This window comes from Notechis scutatus, chromosome 6 (assembly GCF_049901735.1).
Source record: "Notechis scutatus isolate UNSWTSFEM ecotype Mainland chromosome 6, rNotScu1.2, whole genome shotgun sequence".
Taxonomy (NCBI): domain Eukaryota; kingdom Metazoa; phylum Chordata; class Lepidosauria; order Squamata; family Elapidae; genus Notechis; species Notechis scutatus.
The window spans coordinates 74562136-74576566 of NC_142014.1; the positions used below are offsets into that span (position 1 = coordinate 74562136).

At 41.9% G+C, this 14431-nt stretch overlaps 1 protein-coding gene across 5 annotated transcripts in view; it reads left to right on the forward strand.

Moving 5' to 3' along the window:
- USP6NL (USP6 N-terminal like) overlaps positions 1-14431 on the forward strand; it is a 116414-nt gene that overhangs the window by 3293 nt on the left and 98690 nt on the right. For 3 of the 5 annotated variants that reach the window (XM_026678263.2, XM_026678262.2, XM_087968830.1), the window contains exon 2: positions 8070-8159. In XM_026678263.2, the coding sequence (XP_026534048.2) occupies positions 8156-8159 (4 nt within the window). In that variant the 5' untranslated portion in view covers positions 8070-8155. Of the gene's footprint in view, positions 1-8069; positions 8160-11507; positions 11594-14431 lie in introns of all 5 variants that reach the window. The other 2 variants (XM_087968831.1, XM_087968832.1) reach the window with 1 other exon arrangement.

The following is a 14431-nucleotide window of genomic DNA, read 5'->3' on the forward strand; positions in this document are numbered from 1 at the left end:
CACATGTTTTGTTAGCTGCCCACAGTTACTTTGGTAAGATGGACAGTTGTGTAAATTCAGTAAATAAAGCATGAGTTAACAACCGAGAGCTATATTCTTGTATGGGGAGGGAGGAAATACCAGAGCCAAACAAATACAATGTCAAGGAGCGCAGATTTACAGAGTTCCTGCCTCAGGATTAGTTATTTAAGAAAATTTATATGGCCACCCAATTCATTCGCAGTGAATCCAGGCAGCATGCAAAGGTACATGAACAATGCATGAACAATGAAAGAGCAATAGTGCACAACCCCCTGGGCAATCAAATGAGCTTGATGCGCTCTGTCTCACTCTGGTGTCCCCAAGCCCAGGGTCTTCGAGGCCTCCAGATCCCCAGGCCCAGAATCTTCGAGTGTTAAAGTGGGGGGAAATCTTGTGTCCATGGGGATGGAGTCCCATGTGATGCATTATATCATGTTCTGCATGATGTGGAACAGGGGAGTCAAACTCAAGGCCTGCAGGCCACATGCAGCCCGCAGGGTGCTTACATCTGGCCTGTGGGGCCACCCCGGAAACAGTAAAAGACCAGCCTGTGGTGCCTCTGCCAGGGAAAACGGAGCTCAGGAGGGCTGTGTGCAGCCTTCCCGAGCTCCGTTTTTGCTGCCAGAGGGTTGCAGGAGACTGTCACAGCCGAAAACAGCGTTTGGGAGCCCATTTTTGCTGGCAGAGCGCTTGGACCACAACAGGTGCCCCCAAGACAAGTGAGCCGACCACGCCCACCCTGACCACCACCCACCACATTCCAAGGTCAAATACAACCCTGATGCAGACCTCAGTGAAATCGAGTTTGACACCCCTGATGTAGAAGGAACTCTGTTTTAAAGGTTTTCCTAAATGATGGATAGCGTTAAGCTTGATTTAGAGTTGCGCACAACTGCGCATAGGCATCATTGTTTACCTCCACAGATGGATAAGCATAGGTTGGGCCGATACACACACCTCTCAAATCCCAACTGTGTGTTGTGCAGAAATGTGCATCTTGCATGCTGATAGTTTGATCTGACTTCCTGTCCTGTTGCATTTATATGTCTGCGAATGTTCATTCCGGCTGGTGGAGTGTCTCTCTAGTCAGAATGAACATTCACAGATGTGTAAATACAACAGCTTTGCAACCGTCTCTGGATGATAGACACTGATGTGCAGTGATGGAAGTCTGTCCAGGGCCTTTCAGGATTGTGCAAATTTTAGAGGCAACATTCTGTGTGATCACAGAAAGGCCATATCTTAGGCTTCACAGTTAAGGGGGCCCACACACATACCTGGAGAAAGGTGTTCCCACTGATAAACCAGTTGACGTTGGAATTTGGACAAAAGGTCTCATTTTATAGATTTAACTCTGGATTAGTCATAAACCCACACCTTAGAATTAAATTAACACAGATGTTTCTCCAAAAAAAAGTGTTGTCCACTATATTCTTATGTTTGGCAGGAACAGTTTTCAAAGTGCAGAGAATCTATCATTAGCTGCAGAATCTATTTATGGCCCTCTAATGGACAGTGAACTATATATAGGAGAATCCTTATTTAGAAATGAAGGAGGTTTGTTTCCTAGAGATTTGAAGTGTTAATGACAATGATTTAGTAAATTCAAGATAGTGTGTATTTCTGAGAATAGTACTTAAAAGGACAATGCCTAGAAATGTGTACGAAAAGAGGGAGAAAATAGGATTTGAGGATTTACTTCAGGCCCCGGATGTGAAAAGAAGTTGTGCATGGTAGAGATTTCATTTATTTTCTGATGGATTCTACACTGGTTATAGAATCCAGTACTTTTTGGCAAAAGCTGACTTGTTTTGTCCTCTTGATATGTTGAGACTACATTTCCCAGAATTCCAGCCACTATGGCCATTGCTGAGGTAAATGATCATTTCTGTAGCTGCTGGGTCACAGCTATCTTTATTTTATTTACTGGGCTTATATGGCACTCTGATTATAATTGAAGCCGAGCTGCATTCATACCTAATACAATAATTGGGTTAAAAACAAAACATACAAGAATTCTCTCACTGTCTTTCTCAAAACATCCCAGGCTCTTCTAGCAACCTATCATATAACATTCTTCCTTGCAGTAGAGAGCACCACAGATCTCAAAGGCATGCTACAAAAATTGAGTTTTGATTGCTTTTTGAAAATTTAGGAGATTTAAAAGGCACACTATACCCAACTTTAGAAAGACCTATTGTGCATAATTTAAAAAAAAAACCCTTACACTTTACTGATTTAATAAAAGGTCCAGTAGTTCTGTGGAAGTTTACACTTTGCTTAAGAGACATCACCTAGGCTGAAGTAGCAGTTGCTTTCATGTTGGGTAGAGTTGCAATTAATATTGGTAGTAGCCAAACTCTGCAGGAGAACCCATTTTTAGCATGTATAATTTGGTTTAAGTCTCTTAGGATATTTATCATGTCTGCGTCAAAATTATAGCTCAAGACAGACAGCTTGGAGCAGAGTAAATGCCAAAACAGAGGGCAGGTGTTGTGTAGTGTCCAGCAGATTATCCAAAATCTCAATTTGCAAAAAAAGACATACCTGCTTTTACAGCTGCAATTACAGTTCCTAAGGAATAGAAAAAGCTGTGGGAGAATTAATTCAATCACTGAGCAATCCCTTTGACTAAAAAAGCTTTTTCTGGTTTGAGATGGTACAGTAATATAGTTCATTGTGCCTTTGATAGGTTGCATTTTTCTGCAGAAATCATATACAGGTAATCCTCGACTTAACGACCATAATTGAACCCAAGATTTATGTGGCTAAAGCAAGACAGTAAAATGATTTTTATCCCATGTTACCACCTTTCTTGCTACTGTTGTTAAGTGAATCACTGCAGCTGTTAAGTTAGTAAGCGAATCTGGCTTCCCCCTCTGACTTTGCTTGTTAGGAGGTTACGAAAGGTGATCGCATGATCCTGCATGTGATTACATTCATGGCTGCAACCGTCATAAATATGAGCCAGTGGCAAAAGGGTCTGAATTTGGATCATGTGACTGTGGGGATGCTGCAATGATCGTAAGTGTGAAAAATGGTCATGTCACTTTTTTTTCAGGGCCGTTGTAACTTTGAACAGTCACTAAATGAACTGTTGTAAGTCGAGGACTACCTGTTCCACATGTTCTAAACCAGTACAAGTGAGAGCGCTATATATAGTACTGAATCAATATGGTTGAACAGACAGCAAGGAATCGACTAAATCAGGGGTTGCCAACCTTTTGGACCTCAGGGATCACCAAACTCATAATTTTAGATCCCAGGGACCACTAACCGGTTCTGTGGGTGTGGCCTAATTTGTGGCTGTGGCTTGGTGGTCATGTGACTGGCTGGGCACGGCTTGTATATAAATATTATAAATATTTATATAAATATTGATATTTTTTTTATAAAAAAGAGCAACTTTTACCCAAAATCAGGCAAAGTAGGCAGGCAGATTGAGTTGCTCACAGAATCACAGATTCATTCAGAGATCTATCTATCTGCCATTGGCTAGCTCAGTCTGTCACATAAAATTTGCTTGCAAGCAAACTCACAAAATTAACTCACAACACACCATGCATATAAATATTGAATTTTTTATTTTTAAAAAAGAGCAACTTTTACCCAAAATCAGGCAGAGCAGGCAGATTGAGTTGCTCACAGAATCATTCAGTGATCTATCTATCTGCCATCAGCTAGCTCAGTCTCTCAAATTTGCTTGCCATGAGTCTGCACTGAATTTGCTTGCAAGCAAACCTTCAGTCCTAAGGGAGGTTCGGCTGTGCTGAGCAGAAGATCCAAAGACTAGCTAGAAAGCAAGAAATCCAACCATTTCCTGCTTCGTAGCTAATCCAAATCTCCTGGCACAGCAGAACAGATGATGGTCGGAAAAAGGAAAAATAGCAATTTTACCAGGCAAGTTTACCGGGTAAGGATTGAGTGGGCGGGAAGGGTTCCTGCAGGCCATGTGGGTAGCACAGCCTTGTGTTTCTGCACAGCCGGGATTAATTGCTTTGTGGGGGTGCTCTGGGGGGTGAGATTTATCTGTGGCCCACCAAAATTTTCTCACGGCCCACCAGTGGGCCATGGCCCACTGGTTGGCGACCACTGGACTAATTAATAAAGTGCACTGGCTAATAATATTTGCAAATGCTAATTGAAAGAATTTGTCTGATGTGCTGTAGAGTAAAAAGGAGAAAGGTGAATGGAATAAAATGCATTTGGTTCTGCCAGAGTTTGCAGTATGTACCATGATTATTGAAGTTTCCATTAATATAAGATTTCTCATTTACTTCATGTGGAGACAGTCTAAAGGTCAAAATTCTCAATATTAATGAATAGTTGTGTCTTGCAACTCAAATGAAAAGTTTCCTTAAGTTTGGTGGGCTTATAGGTAGACAGATAAAATGCACTCACCTGTTGGCAACCCCTTATCTAAAGTTAGTTTCTAATACTTGCTCTTCTTCTAAGTATTGTCTTTGAATTTCTCCTGTTGCTATGATTGCATCAGTTTACTGTTTTTCGCTAATTTTTGCCGTTGACGAACTGGCAGCCTTCTGTTTGAAAAACCTGGTGGCTTTCCAGCTATTTTCATGGATTTGTTTCAGATCTGCAAATGTTAAGTTGCATTCTAAGGAAGTGGATAATTATGCTTGCTTCTTATTCTTAAATTGTAAGAAATCAGAGAGGAGAGATTTGGCATAAATCTAGCTGGCTTGGATTTAGACGGGTGGTGAGGTTGTATCGATTCCCTTTGTACATTTTTTTCGTATATGAGGGAGTTTCCAAGTGGAACAAACTGGCTGTAATATTGATTTGGGGACAATGAACTGATTGAGAGACCTCTCAGAGATTCAGAAAGTTTTTTTTTTTTTCCAGAAAAATGAAGGTAAGTTGGAATCCAATTAATTCAAGTTGGGTCGATGGTAAAGATCAGGAATGCTTCTGTTTGCTTCATGGTTTTCTAAATGCGATGTTAATAACAAGAGCAGCATTAAATGTGGCCTGGTAAATGGCATGGCTATCACGCCTGGCATTTTCAGAAGGGCCTTCTCTGCAGATGTTAATGCAGAGGTGTGCTCTGATAGCTGGGTCGTAATCACTGAATTTTTTTTTTTTTTTTTTTTTTTGCATCAAGCCGGAAGGACAAGCTGCATTGCTTAGATTTGGTGCAAACTCTTGGTTAATGAATTTCGCTCTGGTGTTTTTTTTCTGACCAAGAGGTGCTATGCTGCTTGGTGAAGGTACATGGGGATGTGATGTGATTTGAGAAGGGGTGTTTGGGGGGGGGGGCTGCAGGAAGTGCCAGGTAGGTTGGTGAGGGCGCGCAGTGATGTGGCACGGGTTTGGGAAGGAGTGTGGGAGCTGCCATGTGGGTCAAGTGTGCATGGGTGTGGTGGGAGTTGGAAACAGTGAGCTGGGTCTATGTCGGTAGGATTCAAAAATGTTTACTACCGGTTCTGTGGGCGTGGCTTGGTGGGCGTGGCAGTGGTAGGTTACTGCAAAATCCCCATTCTCTCCCCACCCTACTGACCTGCTTTCCAGCTCCGTTCTCCTGTGCAGGGCAACAAAAGAAGACCCAGCCGATCAGCTGAGAGTCGGGAGGCAGCGAATAGATGGGGGCGGGGCCAGTCAGAGGTGGTATTTGCCGGTTCTCCAAACTACTCAAAATTTCTACTACCGGTTCTCCAGAACTGGTCATTGGTTGAATACCACCTCTGGGCTGTGTGCACCTGTGAGAAGTGCGGTGTGGGTCCGTGGGGGATGGGGAGGACAGGAAAGGGTACAAATTGGGGAGGCTGTGCAGGTTGGCAAGGCTTCTCCAAGAAATTTGTGACTTTCCCTGCTGGCTTCTCCATTGATTTATGGGAAGCTGTCAAGGGAGTGTTGGAAGCGAGGATCACATGATCGCATCTGACTGGGTTGTTTCTCAAATTTCATTCTCACAGCAGCGATGGGTCCCAGCATTCTGTATACTAGCCCATTTGAGCTACCTTGGTTCCATAGTTGTTGCCCTACGGTACTCCACTTTGTCCAATTGAAGGTTACTAACCAACAGATATAGAAGTACTGATAAAAGGGAATATTTGTAGCTCGGGGTTGACATGAGGGCTCCTTGGTGCTCTCTGACCTTGGTTTGTTTTCTTCTTGCAGACATTTCATGACCCAGCTAGGTAACATCCTCCGTGCTAGAAGGGAGAGGGGTTTTCACTGAGAATGTTATCCAGTTTGGTTCAAGAATCGTCTGCAAGAAGAAAACAACCAAGCTCAGAGAACACGAAGAAACCCCTCAGATATAAGAGTTTCAGTAGCATGTTGACAGTATTTCTTCATTTTAACAAAATTAAGATTAAATATAATTACGTACCAAGCGTTTGTTTACATGTGAATCAGAGAAGAGAAACATGAGCTAATTTGTTTTGCAGTCAAAAGCTAAAGGAGGTTCTAAACAAGGCCAGTAAAGTGCACTTTGATACGAGATTAAAACACAAATATCCCATCAGCTCCACAGGAGTCCAGCTTCATTGTATTTTTTTCTTCCGTTCCTGCCACTTTTTCTAAGAATAGGTATCCATTTCTGAATAGATATCTAAGCTGGCGTGTTTTCTGTTCTCATTCCTATCTACTTTTGTATTTTAAAGTCAGGTGTTATATTTATCTTAACTTTTATTAGTACTTCTTTGAAAGCTGTTCTGGGAGTTATTTCAAACAGGGCGATATACTTCAGATGAACTACTGCTGGAGCAAAGCCTCTCGAACAAATTCCCTTGCTAGACATCATAAATCTAAAGCAAGTTATAGAAATGGGTTTGAGAATCTTTGTTTTTTTTAAAATGTACTTTGGATCTTTACAGCTACCTTTTAGATGCCGCCGAGCATTTTACCTAAAATGATAATGAGCTATTTCCTCTCACTGATGGCTTCCTTGTCGGATGATTACCAATTCCCTTGCATTTCCTGTACATTGTCCTCCAAAATAGCTGCTTGGAAATCAGGCAGTTGACTGTTATGGGAGGATAAGTTTTTTTCCAGTACAGGTAGTCCTCAGCTTACGATCACATTTTGAGTTCAGTGTTTCTGTTGCTAAGCGAGACAGTTGTTAAATGAATCGCTGCTGCTGTGACTTTGACTTTGCTTGTCAGAAGGTCGCAAAGGGGACAATGCAACTGTCGTAAAAATGAACCAATTGCCAAGCGTCCTAATTTTCATCACTTGACCATGGGGAGGCTGCAATGATCGTAAGTGTGAAAAATGGTCATATGTCACTTTTTTCAGTGCCGTTGTAACGTTGAACGGCCACTAAATGAATGGTTGTAAGTCGAGGACTATCTATACTTGGTAGAAGTATCTTCCTTCCAACTTCAAAGAGCTGCTATCTTTCTTTCAGGAAAAAGGAGAGGAGAAAGGCTAAGATTGTAACCTTGTTGTAGCTCATCCCAGACAACTTAGCTCTTAGTCTGAGCAGTCTTAAAAGTGGGCAAGGCCTGAAGTTGTTGCAGGGTTGGCCCATTTCTCACCGACAAAGATTCACATCTTGCAAAGCTAATAAACAGGATCTTTGTGTTCCAAATTTGAAATTATTCTGCCTACATCCTCTTTCAGGATAAAAATATAAGCTGAAAAATCAAGAGAGGGTTGCATAATGTTCTAGAAATAACGTGAAAATGCTAAATGGTTATTTGTGGAGTTCTTGATGTTCTATGAACTTGATTGTTTTCCTGCAGGTGTTGCCTAGTTGGGTCATGAAACAGCTGCAGGAAAGCAACCAAGCTCAGAGAGCACCAAGGACCCCACGGTTATTTATCAAGAGTTTACTTAAAGTTCCATTCACTGCTGTATGTTCTTCAAAACAAAACAAGAACACTCCAAAAGTCATTGCTATGTATTGAGACTACATAATAGACTCATTTGTGAAGGATTGATTAAGAACTAGCTCTCTTGGTCCAACAATTTCTTGGACTGTCTCATTCAACAGTTACATTTTTGCTAAAAGAACTATGTAATCAGATGGATTCACTCTTGAAGTAATACTGTTTTCATTGTTTTTGTTTTCCCTTGGTTAGGACATGTATACCTCGGAGAGATCTTCTCGGACAAGCTGCCTTAATTTTATATCTATCTGGAACTATATGAGAAGAGACAACCAGTCATGAGTAAGTAAAAAGCTTGGAAGGGAATTGTCAATTATCAAAATTGTCCAGTATTAAAAACATTCTTAGCTGTTCAAACGTTGTGGTGGTGACATCTGTAAAGAGAAGAATCCATACTTGCTTTGAGGAATTGGCGATTCCCTTTTCATCATGCCCTGTGCTAAGCACATTGGGCTACAAGCATACTCCCCAATTTTCAGTCTGTTGCTACAGTCTCCACATCCTTCCATTTAAGGTTGATGCTTTTCAAATCTTCGTGAAATGTTTGGTGCCAGGTTTTCTTTGGTCGTCCTTGTGTGTCTCCCCCCAATCTAATGGTATCCAATTAATTGCAGTCTTTGCTGGGAGTTGTTCATTCATGTGGAGCACATGTCCCTCAAAGCTCATTCTACATTCAGTGGCTATCTCAGAGGGTCTTTGGGAATTACATCTTTGTAATTTTCTTGCAACAGAAACTACAAGTGTAGGTTCCTATTTACCTCCCAGTTATTGAACGGGTTATAATCCATCAAGCGATTGGGAGCTGCATGAAACCATAATCAATACAAGTATCTTGAGAACAGAATTGGGAATATCCACCATGAATTAGTGTCACCATCAATGGGGACTTCACAGTTTTCTTACAGCTTCCTAGCGTGAGATCCTCAACTCTCTTAAGACAGAGGAACAGTGTAGCTTAGTGATTAAGGCTAGGGCTGGAGGACCTGGGTTCAAATCTAACCAAAGCTGTGGAGGGCTCCATAATGACTTGGGCCAATCGTTCTCTCTCAGCCTTACCGTCTCACAGGATTATTATTGTAGGGGAAAATTGGAAAGGGGAAATGCCTAGAAATCCTGGAGGAAAAGTAGAATATAAATTTAATAAAAATGTAAGAGTGTATGGTGGCCTTCAGGGAGATTTTGATATAGCTCCTTTCAGATTGCTGACTGCCTGTCGGAAATAATGCTTTACGTGGCACTGGAATGGAATTTTCCTGTTTACCTTAACCAGTTTTCATGTGCTCCTAAAAGTTATCATTACAGGATAATTTCTCTTGTTGTTGTTTATTCTTTGCTTCCAACTTGTAAACAGGGATCTCTTGATGTTCAAGGTGGAACAAGCTATCATATAGCTGTTTAGCTTACATGGTTCCTGTATCTGTTTCTTTCTCCAGACTGGTACTCCAGCTTAGAGGGGCTCCATTATTTCTTTCCATAAATGCTATTTTGGGGGAGGGGGGGTCGAGATTACTTAAGAAGAAACCAGTAATTTTTGGATCCATGAGAAAAGGAGATGGGTAGATAAATTACGGTCTGTTTGGCTTAGTATCGTCAGAGAATGACAGAAGGCGTTTACCATCCAAATAAAACCATGATAGTTAGGGCTTCTTTCTTGGTTGCTTTATAGAAAAAAAAAAAACAGGCAAAAGGGCATCTTATTTGGCAGGAAAAAAAGTGTGTGTGGGGGGGAAAGTTACAGTGAGGTATTGTTCTCTTGTGGGAGTTGGAGGCCACAAGCAGACCAGCCAAAATTGGAGAATAAAATTTCACCCTTCCTTTTAAGTCCTCCTCCCCCCCCTCGCCCTAAATAATCTAGGAGTTTGCAGGCATAGTTCCTTCATGAAAAGGTCAGCCATTAAGGGACAGATACAGAAAGGCAGCCTCTTGACAAATGATTTAGCATTGTTCCTTGGGTGTTTTAATAATGTGCTGGAGATGACACAGAAAATGTGAACTGAAAACATTTAGAGCGGAGTTGAATAATGGCAACAAGAAGTAAGTTTTGCCTTATCACTGTCTGCAAATTCTTCTTGTAAGGTAACAATCCAAAGAATGTGGGTTAGAGTTTATAACAGGGTGGGCTGGGCAATCATTTTGGACAAGGTGTCCAACCAAACTGTTAACATCATCAGTGCTAGCAGGGAGTGCAGTCTGGTCTCGAACCCCACTCCTACCACCACTGATGATGTTACCTAGTTTGATAATGAAATGTCTGCAAGAAAACAAACCAAGCTCAGAGAGCACCAAGGATCCCACTGTTCAGCCCTGAACTTCAGATATTCTCTTCCATTGAAAGCCATCTATGTCCTGAGATCTCTGTCCCTGAAAGGTTGGCAGTTCCCCAAATAATTTATTGGCACCAAACTGAGATCTTTTGGGGAAGACTTCTTTTCTCCTTCGTACATAAAAGCCCATGAAATATGTATTTCTGAGGTGACTTCCTGATGGTTGGATTATCTTGCATGCCACCTGTTGCTTTCCACTTTTGTGCAAATCGGCAAACTTGCTAGGAAGCCGCAATTAAAGGTCTGTAATTTCTAAGCCAGGAAATTGAGGTGCTGCTTTCCAGCAGGCCAGCATGTGAAATCATATTCTCAAGTTGGCCTGGAAATCATGGCTTCTTTGGAAGTCATCATTCCCAATTTAGACATAGCAGGGTGCTGTATTTAAGAACTGGAGGTCCCTTTTGTAGAAGAAGCAAATAGAGAATATGTAGAGAGCTTAAACCAGGTTTGTCCATCCTTAGCAACTTGAAGATTTGTAGACTTCAACTCCCAGAATTCTCCAGCCAGCATCATGGTGGCCCGGGAGGCATGGCCAATACTCACTTTTGATGTGTGGCCCTTGCTGGATCCTTAAGCCTTAGTGCAGGGGTGTCAAACCTGGATCTGGCCTGTGGGGCACTTAGATCTGGCCTGCGGAGCCGCCCTGGAAACAGCGAAGGACCGGCCTGCGATGCCTCTGCCAGCAAAAAATGGAGCTCGGGAGGGCCACATATAGCCCTCCTAAGCTCTGTTTTCACTGGCAAAGGGTTTCAGGAGGCCATTGCAGCTGAAAACGGAGCTTGGGAGCCTGTTTTCGCTGGCAGAGCCAATGAACCACTACAGGTGCCCCCCGACATGAGTGACGTCGAGCTGGCCATGGCCACCACGCCCACCCCGTTCCCCTGAGGTCAAACACAACCCTGATGCGGCCCTCAATGACACCCCTGTCTTACTGTCTTGTATTTTTTTTTTTTAAGTGCAGGAAAGCTATTCTGTAAAAGAGCAGGTTTAGTATGGTTTTCAAGTTGACAGAAGGAGCCACTGGGAGGTTAATCTCTGTCATGAGCCAGAGAATGTCATTATGTGTATCTTTGAGGAAACTCATTACCTGGACAGATGGAGTAGAATGTTTCCTATCAGGGTTTTGAATAATTCATGGCCGCATGGCTATTTTTCAATTTAAAAAAAAAACTGATATCTTGTTCCTATTTTGGAAGATTATGTGAAATAACTGGAGGCTATTTTTAGTCTTAATAGCTGTTGATGTTTTTCTTGAACCTGTGCTGCAGCTTTTCACCGTTCCTGTGTTTGTGTTATTTCTGAATAGAGAGAGTTTCATTGTGTAGAAGAGCAGATGGGAATTCTGGAGAGCCAGTGCCTTGCTTGTAACTCGAATCCATCAGTGGCCATCAGGTTGGTTTCTTTAAAAGCCTTCCTTTGTGAAGACAATCAACACTGCTGTCAGTCTATACCAGGGGTCCCCAAACTTGGCAACTTTAAGATCTGTGGACTTCAACTCCCAGAATTCTCCAGCCAGTTGAAATCCACAAGTCTTAAATTTGCCAAGTTTGGGGACCTCTGGTCTATACATTCATAGCTATTTATATATTAGGCCTCACTGTTTCAGTGAGCCTTTGGGCCATAGATCTTCCTCTGTCACAAAGGTCTCCAAACATTGGCAACTTTAAGACTTGTGGACTTCAACTCCCAGAATTCCTCAGCCAGGCATGCTGGCTGGGGGATTCTGGGAGTTGAAGTCCATTAGTCTGAAAGTTGCCACCTTTTGGAGACCCCCTGCTCTATCACGAATTGAGGATTTACTGTATCGTTTCATTGAGGAGTTTTGATGTCTTATAACTTCTAGGCTAGCGTTTTTCATCCTTGGAAACTTTAACATGGATGGACTTCATAGATGGCTGGAGAACTCTGGGAGTTGAAGTGCACCCATCTTAAAGTGGCCAAAGTTGGGAAACACTGCAGCAGGTCAAGCTGGCTCTCTTTAAAATAATGACTGCTTCATTCTGCTTTTTATTTTATTTTATTTTTGACTGCGTGGCTTTTGAATTTTATCCCTATGCCCGGGTATATGATTGAAAAGCAGAATGGAATTATTCATATGATATGATGTAAGGGGATGACCAGTGTTTGTGATGCTTGTAAATCTAACAAAATGCTTTTGTTTCTTGAATCTGTGGCTTACGGAGTGTGTTGTGTGCAGTCATGTTGGTGTGATATCTCACTGTCCCTTCTGAAAGGCTTAATCTGTCCACTTTTGTTTTACAGATTAGTTTTTCCTGAAGGGTCTCAGGGTGTCATCTCGAAATTATTTTTGATGTTGTCCTACTGTGTGTATCAGGCTTTTTTCATAATATTTGAGATAAACAATGCTTAATAGAGCTCTGGTGGCAAAATGGTTAGAATGCAGCATTGCAGACTAACTCTGCCCACTGCCAGCAGTCTCCCACTTGGGCGGCGGGGTTGGACTAGATGACCTACAAGGTCCCTTCCCACTCTGATTATCTGTTATCTGTTATAATTCTGTCCGGCTCAAGGTTGATTCATCCTTCCATTCTTCCGAGGTCAGAAATATGAAGACCCAAATTGTTGGGGAGGCAATATGCAAATAATGCCTACATTGTAAACTGCCCAGAGCTATTGAGTGATATTTAAGTCTTAAGTGCTATACAAGTAGTCCTCGACTTAGGACCACAATTGAGACAGACATTTCTGTTGTAAAGTGAGGCCTTTGTTAAGTCACGATGAGATGATCACATGACCTTGGGCTACAGCAACGGTCATAAACATGAGTCGGTTGCCAAGAAGTCTGAATTTTCCTCACATGACCATGGGGATGCTACCAAGGTTGTAAGTGTGAAAAATGGTTCGTAAGTCACCTTTTTCAGTGCCGTTGTAACTTTGAACTGTTGTAAGTGAAGGACTACCTGCAGTTAGATCATAGATGGGAATTTGAAAAAAAGATCCTGAAAGAAAGCAGTAGTAAACAACTATTGCTAATAAATATTACTAACAGTATAACACTCCTCTTTTCAGCTGCCATAGTTTTCATTAGCTCAAAAAAATAAATATATGGTATACTTTTGTTGCTGATGCAAGGCCCTTCCATTAATTTTCCATTTACTGATCAGCTGCTTAGTCCCTGTAGATCCTCCTTAATAGGTCCATTCACTGAAGGAGCCATTTTCCCCCCTTAGGTTAGGAGGAGGAAATATATATATATAAATCTTTCCCCTTTCCCCACATGTCTGCTTTCCTCTCTTTTATCATTGTCTAGAGGAAGCTTTTGAACTACCTTTGAAAGAGAAATTCCTTTCTCTTCTAAGCTTTTAGAAGACAATGTATTTAAGAGGAAGGTTTGCCTTTTACTGTGTTGGGGTTTTATCGGATAAAGTAAAATGCAGACTTTTTAACAGGCGAATCGCCTGGAGCTGCTAATGAATCTGGGTTTTTCCCCCCAGCAGTTGAAGAAGGTCTTCCTTGTAGTGGCTGTGTGTCTCATTACACCTAGGATTAGAACCGCCACAGACATTTGCACACTGCCGAATTCTTGATTCTTGCCAACAAGTGGTCAGATGGAATTGTGTGGTTAGCCTTAGCTTTCCGGATGATGTAAAAATGGGGGAGTTTGGTCTCCCTCGCATCTTTTTCGGGAGTGTTGATTTAGAAGGGAAGCAGCAGCCCTGTTTTCCCTGCTGTCTCTTTGAATTTCCCCATTTCTCGGCATTTCCCTGATTCATTTACTTCTGACAGAAACACTTTGCTTTTCAGTGGGAGACGCGTAGGCTAGTAGTGATGTGCTGTCCTTGAAATTATTGTTTGATTTTTTAAAAAAATTTAATAGAGGAGTCCCGTTTATAATGTGTATTGTTAGATCATATTCAGTTCAGTTTTCAGTGTGTTGATTGTCAAGGAAGTCATAGCAATCCGGTCACAATCCCCCCCCAAAATGCATGAAATTGTGTTTATAGCCTCTTTGTTGTTGTTGTTGTTGTTGTTGTTGTTGTTGATATTGCCCTTCAAGTCATTGTTGATTGCTGATGACTGTCTGGACAATTGTCTGCAGTTTTCTTACGTAAGATTTTGAAACTGGCTCGCCATTGCCTTTTTCTTCCTAGGACTTTTACTTATTTATTTGGCATATGGCATGGGTGTCAAATGTAACGCCCGGAGCCCAGATGCAACCCGTGGGGTGCTTAGATCTGGCCCGCAAGTCCACCCTGAAAACAGTGATGG